The 11,745-nt window shown below is 41.4% G+C and overlaps 1 protein-coding gene across 1 annotated transcript in view; it reads left to right on the forward strand.

The window, feature by feature from the left end:
• The window catches only part of LOC118334334 (partitioning defective 3 homolog), a gene marked incomplete at its 3' end in the record, with an annotated part of 217,835 nt that overhangs the window by 96,953 nt on the left and 109,137 nt on the right, over positions 1–11,745 (forward strand). Inside the window, 3 exon segments of the mRNA XM_035670221.1 lie at positions 6,043–6,134; positions 7,967–8,050; positions 10,798–10,923. Of these exon segments, the coding sequence (XP_035526114.1) occupies positions 6,043–6,134; positions 7,967–8,050; positions 10,798–10,923 (302 nt within the window).

Genomic DNA, 11,745 nt, shown 5'->3' on the forward strand with positions numbered 1-11,745 from the left:
CGTGTGTGTGGTGGCTGTCAGCCTGCCCGGAACGTTTGATGACTACGGGTGCGTGTGATTTTTTTTATTGTTTCTCGCCGGTGCCTCCTGTCCTGAAATGGGGCTCGTCGGAACTACACTCCACGACGCCCAACAGACGAAAGGTCGTTGAGTGTCGGTGTGTGTCGTATGGTGCTCGTTTGTCGAATTCTGCTGGTGGCGTGCCCGCGGCTTTTGCTTTCTTTTGGGGAAGCTGGACTTAAACTCATAAGGCTTCTTGTCTTCGGCTTGGCCTTCTAATTGCGTTTGATGCTGCGTAAGATATCGATCAGCCAATGGGGCGTCTAGGCCGCTAGTGTCAGCACCTGGATAAAAAGTGGAAATCTAAAAATACTTTACAGGGAGGCCGTATTCGCTCGCGTGGGTACACGTTTGTGGGCGCGGCCGTGTTTATTTTGAGGTGTTGTGTGGTTTTTCATGCTGTATAATGTATGTGTGTTGAGTGAGTTTTTGTATGTTTGATAGTTTTTTATAGTATTTTTTGTTGTGCTTTGTGTTTGTTTGTGTTTTTGCTATCTTTGCCCTTATATATCTCTTCTGCTCTTTCTACTTGCCCTAGACCAGGATGGCGTGGCTGTAGTAGCTTCTTCAGGTCTAAAAGCGTTTAGAGGCGTTTATGGGGCTAAGACTCGTTTGTTGTAGTAGTCTCTCGTTCGTGCATTTATCTGGCGTTTGACTATGCGAGCTCTGCTGGGGAGAGCCGACCACAGTTGCTACCACGTTAACTAGTGGCTGTCGTAATGTGGATGTCTATTTTGTTCGTGTCTTCGTCTCTCGCTGTGAATGAATGGGGAAGAATTGGTTCAACATGTGGCCGTGGGTATTTTTTTTCTTTTTTTTTTTTTTTTTTTTTTTTCTTTTTTTTTTCTCAGTAAGGAAGGGTGTATGATTCGATAAATTAATCACAACTTAATTCTCGTTAGATGCATGTGATGTTTAAATACACATATTTGTTATGCAAATTCTTACTGCTAAACTTGCTGTATTCTTTTTTTGAAAGTTCGAAATGCCCCGACAATTCTGCCATGTGGCTCTGTTTGAAAGGTAATTTAAACTATGAAATGTTTCAACTAAACAAAGGATGGCGTTTTTTGCGTAAGGGCATTGAACTTCCTAGACTCAGAGATCACTCAGATGTTTGAGTATTAAACATTTTCCTAAATTTCTTTCCTACAAACATCTGAGTGATCTCTGAGTCTAAGAGTTCAAATGCAACTTACCAAAAAACGCCATCTTTGTTTTTACATTTTATAGATGTATCTTAAGAAGCCGCATTCTCAGATGTTAAACGTCGGCTAAAAACAAGCAACCTACATTAAAATAGTTCAAACTAGCAAAGGTTTGGTAACAGCTTTTGGTCTGTTTTTGCTCTTGATGGTATGGACACATTTTGGCAGGTACTCGGGCCCTTCTCAAATGGCAAGTAGCACAACATGTCTGTTATCAGTCTACCTTCCTCATTTAAGGTAAAAGCCTTCCTCAAGGTAAACCCAGTGAATGTTACACTGAAATTAGCCATTTATCTGGAAAAACATTTGCTAAAGTTTCCAGTGTGCAAACTTCGATATTACTCCGCTTGTTTGTGTGAAATTCTACATTATGTGAGACCTCATCACTTTGACTCGGCTTAATTGGCGCTGTCAGCAATCAACTTGACAAGGTGTATCAACGTTTCTTACTGTTGCATCACTTTACATCACTTCCTTTCACAAAGAAGATGGGAAACTTCAGCATCAACCCTAACGATCAAACACTTTTCATAGTATAACATTTTGGAGATCATTCATATTTAAACAGATTTTGATTTTAAAGTTTAATGCCATTTCAAAGGGATTATGGGATCTAGGTACAATGGCACAACTAAATGTAAAAAAGTGTCTGTACTTTACCTTTTTTTTTTTTTTTTTTTTACAGATTTTAAACATTTAGGGAAACTGTCTCATTTAAGATTTATTCAACATCAAAATGTTTGCATTTTGTCTCTAAAGATTTTTGTCTGAATCTTGAGAAAGCTAAACTCCATTCCTGCAAATAAAGCCCCCTCTTCCCCATCCCTGGCTGTGTGTCTGTATACGTGCATCCGCATCAGTTTGTGACAGTGCGGTCAAAGTGGCAGGAAAGGGGAGCGGGCAGCACTTCATTAAAGTGCAGCATTACTCCACTCACTCTCTCTCCCATACATACACACATACACACTAGGCGCAGACCACTTCATTTAGTCTGAGAGATAGAAAGGACAGGCCCCAATGGATTCTCCTATTAATCTTTAATGAGCCCCCGGGCCTGAAAACTGCCCGCCTGCCTCTCCTTCTCCACATCCAGGAAACAAACAATGACTCGGCGGGAAAACACAAGGGCCGCTCGGACCTGCATGCCTGCCTGTCTGCATGCTAGCCATTAACCCCCCAACTCAGCCCTGAATTATTAATGCGGCTATCTATCCCTCTGCTCTCCCGGCCCACTCCCAGGAACGGGAATGGGCGACGTCTTGATGGTGTGGTTGGGAAAGTGTGGCGATGCCTCTCTTGAGTGTCTCCTTCTGGACTTTTGGAGGGGGGGAAGCTGAAGTAAGAACTGATTGGTCCATCTGTCAGTCAAACTGATCCAGTCAGTGAGAGTTGCTGCTAATGTTGGGAAGAAGCTGGTATTGTTTTCTTCACCGATGATACAACTTAATTTTTCATAAAGTTCCTTATACTTCTCTTCTCTCCTCGCCTCGCCAATACCAAAAACACGGTTCATGTAAAAATAAACATCATTTTAGCAATAGACCCTGTTGTTAAACATGAATAAATCCTGCTGTGCTCCATTTGACTTATAGGTACAGGGTAGGTATACTGTAATCAAACAGGACATTGTCCACCACTAACAGCCTCCACACAGTTTTTATTCCACAAAGCAAGGTTCTTTCACAGCACAAAACAGGAGCAGGCTGTCATTTTGTTCAGATCAAATAGACCTAAAACCTTTATAGTAGCAGAAAAGTGGAAAGAATGAAAGGCAGATTGAAAAATCACTTCCACCAGCTGAGGTTCAAACTTCATCCCGACCTTTAAAAGTTTCTCACCACAAGGTTCGTTTGGTAGTCGCTGCTCTGCAGCTTTAGATCACATCGGAGGATCATCCGCAGATGGATTTGCCCATTCGAATTGTAGATTTTAGTTAATAGTCAAATATCCATTTTCTGGAAAAAGAGCAAAAGGAGAACATGGCTGAGAATTCAATGGCGACTAGGCAATTCCATCTGCTGATGAAGATCATGTAGTATGATCAAAAGCTCCACAACCGCTACTACATGAGTAGTCGATTGTTTTCCACTATGTCTGTCTTTGAACTAAAAGCAACAGCATGTTGGGGAAATCAGGAAAAACAAAACCACCATTTTTTTCATTGGTCTAATGTATTTATATTGTACATGAATGTGTTGTATATATTGACCAATGGCAGATGCTATAAATGAATATATGATGCTGTACATTCTTTACCACACATACCAGAAATAATTGTGTTTCTTCATCTTTCTCTTTTCAATCTTGCTCTCCTTCTTCTATCTCACACACTGACACACATACACACCGGCTGTAGAATAGAATTGTCAGTGTGCAGCCAGATTCCTCAGAGATGATGCGTATTGAAATAAAGGGTCTGTGAGATGCCTGTGTGTGCTGTGATGAATGGCGATCTCATTTACTCTTCCTCAGATAGCGACTCCTCTCCCTCTCTGATGTCCCCCAGCCTTGCTTCCTCGTCTCCTGATAAATATTGAATAGTGTTAGATGTGTTTCTGAGGCTCTTTGAGTTGTTATTGTTTCTCTGTCTGTTGGACTTTCTTTTTATCTTGCCTCTGTGTGTGTTTGTGTGTTCTTGGATATGATCATGGGTGCACTCCATTGTACATTTAACAACAAGGGTCCATATAGCACTAGTAAATAAATCATAGGTTTGCCCTATATAGTTTTGGCACACATATTTGGCAATGTAGCGACCCATTTTAGGAATGTTCTCTTTATAAATGTTATAAATGCTCACATTTAAACTCTTTCATGGTGCTGTAAAAAGGTTTTGAATGTGGTGCTGCTGTCCACCGATCCAAGAAATGTCTTTTAAGAACCACACTGTCTTCTTTATAGTCTTCCACATGTGCTTATATTTTCAAGTCTGTTGTCAAGACATCAAGGCAGAACAATTTAATGTTCTCCTTCAGAGAGGCATTTGTGGGCTCTTTTAGTGATTCAGGAATGCTTTGAGTACCCAGCATATTCTGTCTAGGAAAGCCTGTGAGTTGCAAAATATTATTCTGTTCAAACTTTTGAATTTTCTTTGTCCAAATGCTGAATAAAGACAAGTGGAGATGGTGGTTGGGCTGCATAACTGACTCATGTTAGTGGCCTATTGTGTCTTCAGGGAAACACTTTGTATTTAACAGCTTTTTAAAGGCCCAGTGTGTAATGTTTAAGAGGATCGTTTTTTCTGAAAATAACAATCGATGTGTTTTAGTTAACTTAGATTGGAGGAGGCAGGGGGTCCTAAGTCTTAAACCTTGTTTCCACAAAGCTGTCGGACCCCACAAGTTGGTGGCTCCTGCTTTTTGGACCCCACAAATGTAGCAAAACAAGCCTACATGCACACACCATCTATATGCCTCGCACATTTTCATCTCTGTCTGTCTGAAGAAAGCTGCGAGGCAGACTTGTTGTCTTTCTGTTTTCATTGTGACAGTCTGCACTTTTAGCCAGCAGGAGACGACTTCTACATTGGAAGATGGCAGTCAGTGCACACTGTTTCTCACACATGTACACACTCATGCACTGCCCTGTAGCTGTGCGTCCTCCAGGCACCAAAGTGTCATGGCAACCGTACGGCCGCCACGGTAACAGCAGGCTCATTTTCATACTGATGAGGCGGCCGGTTGCAGGGAAGGCCTGCGCAGCTCCTGCTGCTGCTCGCTCGTCTCTCCTCTCCTCTCCGGTGTCGCCCTGAAATTTTAATGACCTTCTTTCTCTGCTTCTCATTTTTCTCCTCTTTGCTTTCAGTGCTTTCTGTGTGTGAATGTGTGTGTGTGTGTGTGTGTTTGCATGTACATGTCATGAGTCTCAGCTTCAGTATTCAAACAGATGCTGTCCACAGTTAATACAAGAGGAGAGCAAAGGCAATGTAATTTTGAAGATATAAGAATTTTTAAAGGGCATGTATTTTTATACCCATGGAAGACCTCCTCCGATCTGCTCGTCTTGGCTTCGTCAGGTTAGCCTACTTTTCCGCTTCTGAAAGATACTTAAGATTTTTATATCCTAAACATAACCAGGAATTTAAGAAACAAACTTGGGAAGTCCTATGCCTGGTTAAAACTGCCCAAAATGCCCCTGAAATCGCCTGCTTCACCAGACTTGGTGAATCAGGAAGGACAATGAGCATTGGGCACCATAATTTGTTATTTCATCCTGTGTCTTAGTGGAAGACAGATGATTTTTCATCCTGGAAGCTTTACAAGGCCCTTGGGAAGATGAGCAAAAAGAATTATTTGCCTCCTCACAACTGTGAAGAGCTCTGTAACACCATGGCTGTTCAATTTCCTGTCCCTGGAGGTCATTAGGGTCATAAAAAACTGCAAGCTTTTTAGTCTGGATTGAGCCCAGACTAATAAACTGTGTTTGACATGTTGCTCAGCCAATCAGAACTAGGAACCATCTGGTAAGGCAAGAAATGTTTTGTCTGTTCACAGCATCCATTTTTTGTGAAGAGACCCATCGACTGATTGCCAGCCATTTAGTTTGCTGGCAAGGAAAACTGGAAAGCATCTTATGCTACGTTATCTTGCGTGAACATCTAGTCATCATTGTGTGTTGCCTTTCAACTTCCCATCATTGAATCTTTGGTGCTACAACAGCAATCGTCTAGCCCAGATTTGCCATTTGACAGCAGCAGCAGTTTAGTTGGACACCTTTTGTACAGTTACTTCATACTGACTCGCTCTTCCTTTGCTTGTCTGTGCTTTTGTTCTAGGATGAAGAGGCCAGAGAAGAAGAAAACGGCAGGATTGAGCCGGTTGGTCGCGCTGACTCCTGCATGGACCACACCCCTGTGAGGTCATTAGAGTAAGTCCTTCAGTCATGCATCCGCTTCCCCACTGCTTGCCTGTCTGTATCCTCGTGTTCCTGCTGAAACTCAATAACGTACTGAGACAGGGGTTACTGGTGATCACATTGGTGAATATTTAATCAGTTTTATTCTAAAATGTGATATCCACCATTTGGGAAAAGTAACACCTCTTCTCTGAAAATAACTGAATCTGAACATTTATAGTTTTAGTGTAGTTAAAGTTGCACTGTTGAAGATTAAGTTTAAGATCTGTATTTATGCAAATGTTTCATTAAACCTTTTTAGATGACAAATGGATTTTTGCTTTTTCACCACATCTACGTAACCCTAACAGAAATTTCAGGGTTATTGAACTGTGCTCCTTTCTTTTAGTTTTGGCCATTATTTTAGTAATGAAAACATTGGACTCAACAAATGAATCTTGCTCAGATAGTGATGTTCCCGTGTTCGCAGATCTCAGCAACTGACTTGGCGAGCACCATTATTACCAGTAAGAATGATGGCCAAAACTATGCAAAATAAAGTTGTCTGAAATTAGCTTTTACCTTCAAAGTTGATCTGGGTGAATCTGCACTCTCTTCCCTTTCTCTACATAATTACATACATAAGTACTTTAAAGTTAGACCAACAGGTTCTGTATTGTAATCCAGGTTTGTTTGTAGAAAATCTCATTTCAACCCTGCCTCCTGATTTACATAATTCTCTTTTGTGGGAGCAAAATGATCCTCGTCTCGCCATCAGAGCTCTCCCACGCGCTTACCCATTCAGCTCCTGTTATTAACAACTGTGTTTTGTTTTGTTATTTTGCTCCGTTGCATGCTTCCAGTTTAATATGCAGGTATGGTACTGTTATTATTCCTGTGATTTCCCAGAGACTCAGGCTTTTCCTGCCTCTTAGTTGTCAACAAGGGGCCCATTTTCCCCTAGCTAATCATAGTCATTGTATCAAAGCTGAAAGTTGATTAGATTTGGCATCTTGTAAAATGTGTGTGTGTAGATGTTTTACGGACTAACAGGTGAAGAATGCTGCCCCGGAAAAGCAAATAGCTGTAACTGTGTTTTGTGCGTTTAAAGGGTCAAATGATGAATAGTCATCCACATACAAATGCAATAAAATAATATTCAGCCTAGGGCTTCATCGGAAATACACCTGTCTGAGTAGGAGATAAACTTAGAATTTACTTTTCCTTCCTTTCATTATTAAGTGTTATTGTTTTTCAGCTGTGCATAGCACCAAGGGACCAAACACTGACCTTACGATCAGTCATTTACACTTGAAACACACAAAACTTAGTCAAAGTGTTCAACTGTCACAGAATTTTACTCAAACTTTAAAACACATCATGCAGTTTTTTCTAAGTGGGCCACGATCGGTTTGAATTTACGGTTTACACTTAATAGATACTGATGTGTCTTGAACACTTATGTTTGACTTGTATTTTGCAAATAAATTCAGGTGCAGCCCTAAAGAAATATAATCCCAGTCTCCCTTTGAAGATTAGCTTAAGTCTAAATTGTGCGTGTATGTGAGGATTTTTTAAAACCTTCAGTATTCCTTGTTATCCCTTACATGTGCTCGATTTATTTGGATTGCTCTGTTTTATTGTCTTTTTTTGTCAGTATCCTCCAACGCCTTCTTGCTTTCTGTTTTTTTTTTATTTACACCACTCTGTTATTGTCATCATCTTGTTTCTTTCATCATCATCTCATTTCCTGTTTTGTTTTTCCCCACATGGTGTCACCCCTCTCCTCTCCTCTCCTCTCCACTCCCTCCCCCAACATTCACCCACCCTGGCCTCTCCATCTTCCATCCATCACCGTCTCCCAGAGACATAGTCAAACTGGTGGAGGTGTCAAACGACGGCGGGCCCCTGGGAATCCACGTGGTGCCTTTCAGTGGCAGGGACCGCAGGTAAAGAATATCCAGAGCAGAGCCATGGTGCTTGGTGCTGTTCAAACAGACTAGAAGAGAGTGAAGGAGAGGAACAGAGAGAAATAGTCTCCACAGGGCCATGAACACCTAAAAAGGTCATAAATTGTTAAATAAATGTCTGAATAAGGAACTTAAACCACTGTTAAAATATCTATTATTTGTGTTTAGATTTGTATAAGACAGGTTTGCTGTAGTAGTACATATAAATATAATTAAAAACTAATAATATGAAAAAGTAACTTTAACTGCATGCTCTATTAAAAACAGTACCTCTTGTCATTATCAAGTAGATCTTGCTCTCTATATGAACAGTTCTGTGCTTTAACTAGCTATGTTTGATTAGGGAGTTTCTAAGAGTTTTGCCAACATTAGATCTTTGCTTCTTTTTTTTTTTTTTTTAAACATTCCAAATTTTGGCTCTGACAAGTCCAAGTGGTTAAAACCTGTCAGCTTTTATATTAAAAAAAAAAAAAAACCCACAAGAAATTGCCCACTTACACCCTTAGGCCGATGACTTGTCAGCCGTATTATAGACTCATAAAATTGCGCTTTAGTTGAATTTGGTTTCTGGCAAAAATATCTTTTAAATGTGCTCACTTTGGATTTTTTCTTTGGCCGGAGAGAAGTGTGCTGCGTCACCTGAGACACGCACCCACATACAAACACACATGCATACCGGGCATTACTCTTCGGTGCTGATGTGTAATCACTTCATCACTCAAACAAATCTGATGCCATTCACACGCACACACACACACACACACAGGTTTGTGTTGTCGGCATCATGAAGCCATTTGCCAGTCTACAGTGATCAATCATGCTTGTTTAGGGTTTGCAGGTGACCGTCATATTTCTCTGTGGCTGCTGTCACATCAGCTTTACATGATTCAAAGGATACATTGAGCAGTGCACCCTACACACACACACACATACTGACAATACATTCAGAAGCACACATACACAGCTGGAACAAAGCTGTGAAGGAATTAGAGGAATTTCACATCTGGTTTAAATATTCCCAGAGAGGCGTTTTTTGGAGGTTGTGATTAAAGTCATGCAGCCTTTCATAGTTAAAACAAGAATCCGGTTTCAACCCGCAGTTTAGCTGAGTGCATAGCTTTGTTTTCAAACCTGACATTTACATGGAGGTCCTTATTATTGAAAGAGAGTTTCTAAAACAAGTGCAGACCAGTTTTAGATAGCTCTATTGCTTGATTTTATAGTCCCGAGATAGTTTCTGCCAGTTGCCAGTTGCGACCCCACGAACGTCCAAACTTTCTTTCTGTGTGACTCAGCCTGGAGACTCACAAATACAATCAGTGCAAACTCACTGTCGCACTTATTGAAAATCAAGATCATATCACTTTTCTCTCTGCCCGACTTAATCAACCTAAAAGCACATTTATAATGCACTTTTCTTTTATTGGGGAAATGTCAGAGTAGACGTTGTCCCAAGATTAAGATGCCCAGCTTTCATCAAAGAAATAGCCCCTCCACAGCAAATCGCATTGTGTTCTCACTCAAATTCAATCAGTGGAATTGTCTGTGAACTTTCTCAACTCCTGAACTTTTCTGCCCTCTTTGTAATCACATTCCCATTCATATTGAATTATAAGCCTTAGGCGAGGGCGAGCCTTAAACCCTAAAATCAACCCAATTTACCTAGGCGACACTCGCTCATACTACCTCAGAAAAAGCCTCGATACACACGGACACAGACTATATACCGAAGAAGACTCGATTAGGTTTGTGCCGTCTTTCCTACCCGCGGTTGATTTTCTTCCTCAGACTCGGATCTATAATCCGCAAAGCGCCCTTTCAGGTGAAGTTAGCCTCTCGCTGCGGCTGTGCGGGGAGGCATAAGCCAGTTTGCCACACCGGATTACAGGGCGACAACGGTTGCAGCTCAGTGCGGCTGAAGTGCTACAGTGCGATAGACCGGCCTCTCTCCAACCCGCCTGCTATCAGTGTTTAATGTTTCTGCTTTTTGTCGCTCTCTGAAAGCACTTTGTTTATTTTTTGCTTAGAAAAGGGCCACATGAGTCTTAGGGGTTAGAAAATTAACACCTGCAAAGCATGAACCCCAGCAGAACTACAGTGGAGTTTTTGAATATGTTGATTGCCTTTGAATAGATGCCTCCCCCACACAGCCTCTAAAGCACCCTGATGTGATGTGGCTGCTTTCTCTCATAAGCCTCATTGGTACACTGATGATGCAAATGACAGGACCACACTGTACACTCTTTTCAAGTACCGCATGATAAAGCAGAGGCAGCAATTAGGCGTAGCGCTCTCTTTTTTTGACTGAAAAAGCTTTTCATTAGCACGGCACAGACTGATAGCCCTGACCATGGGAACAGGAACATTTGTTTTCAAGATTTTATTATTTGTTCTGTGGCTTTTGTATTCTCGCTACCAGAAAAATGCATAGCCTGATAAATACAACAATTTTATAGGCCTCGAAGATGACAGACACTTTGAGTGAACTTTAGAATCCTTCAGGGAATGACAGGTGAAGAAGAACAGAAGATTTTCTGTTTCACTTTGTACACAAAGTCTAAATATCTTTTTGTAGAAAAGTGAAATTGTGTTCAAAGACAGTTCCAGTGATTATAATTCGCTAGATAATGAAGTTTATTCTCTCTCTCATGCTACAGCAAAGCAGCCATATTGAATCTTCGGACATAGCCTTGCATCTTGTTGACATGAACATTTAAACATTTCAGGACTCTTGGCTTGTTGGTCAAGCGTCTGGAGAGGGGAGGCAAGGCCGAGCAGCAGAGCCTCTTCCAGGAGAACGACTGTATCGTCCGTATCAATAACGGGGACCTGAGAAACATCCGCTTTGAACAGTAAGACAGCAGCTCACGGGAGCCACTGCTGAGCTCTGGTGGTCCCTGGACTTCCTGTGTGATTGGCTTTTTGGTCCTCCGCTTCTTCCCTCCTGTTATACCTACAGTCCTAAACCCTTCTTTTTTCTGTTATCCTCTCTCTTCATACCTTTTCTAGCCTCCTCTCTGCACTCCTGCCAGTGCACAGGCTCCTCTGCCGCCCGTCACTGTGCTAAGCTAACCTTTCCCTATTAAACTCCTGTAGGTCGCACCCTCAATCGCTGAAGCGGCCCCTGCAATCCTCTCAGCCTTTATTCCCCTGTGTTTCAGTAACATCTCCACTGGACTCGCTCCTTCCATTGGAAGGAATGGGAATAAGGCTCCTAACATTCATAGCCTCTGCTTTTCAGCTCTGTTCACATTTCGTGCTTTCATTACCTGGCTAACCGAACCCACCTGCTAACTCCCTTCCCTCTTTTCTAGATGCTATATGCTGCATGCATACCTTCATGCTGCATACATAATGTTACCTGATGAATACGATATAAGAAATCCAGTGATGCATGTATGTTTGATCTTGTTTTCACCTGTCAGCATAAGTGCACACTTTTCAACTTGAATATGCAATTTGTATGTGATATAAGGGAACTATCACGCAAAGAACCACCCACATATGTGCCCATACAGCATACTGTATCATGATGATACATTTCTGACTCATGGGACATTATACACAGTAATTTAAATTGTCTGTTCACCCAAATTATGTTTTTAGGTATCTGGCCATGCAGATAGTTTTGCTTTTATTCGGTCAGGTTTTGAAATCTGAGATTTTATACTGCC

The sequence above is a fragment of the Morone saxatilis genome, unplaced genomic scaffold (assembly GCF_004916995.1).
Source record: "Morone saxatilis isolate NCDOM2014 unplaced genomic scaffold, NCSU_SB_2.0 Contig23, whole genome shotgun sequence".
NCBI lineage: Eukaryota > Metazoa > Chordata > Actinopteri > Moronidae > Morone > Morone saxatilis.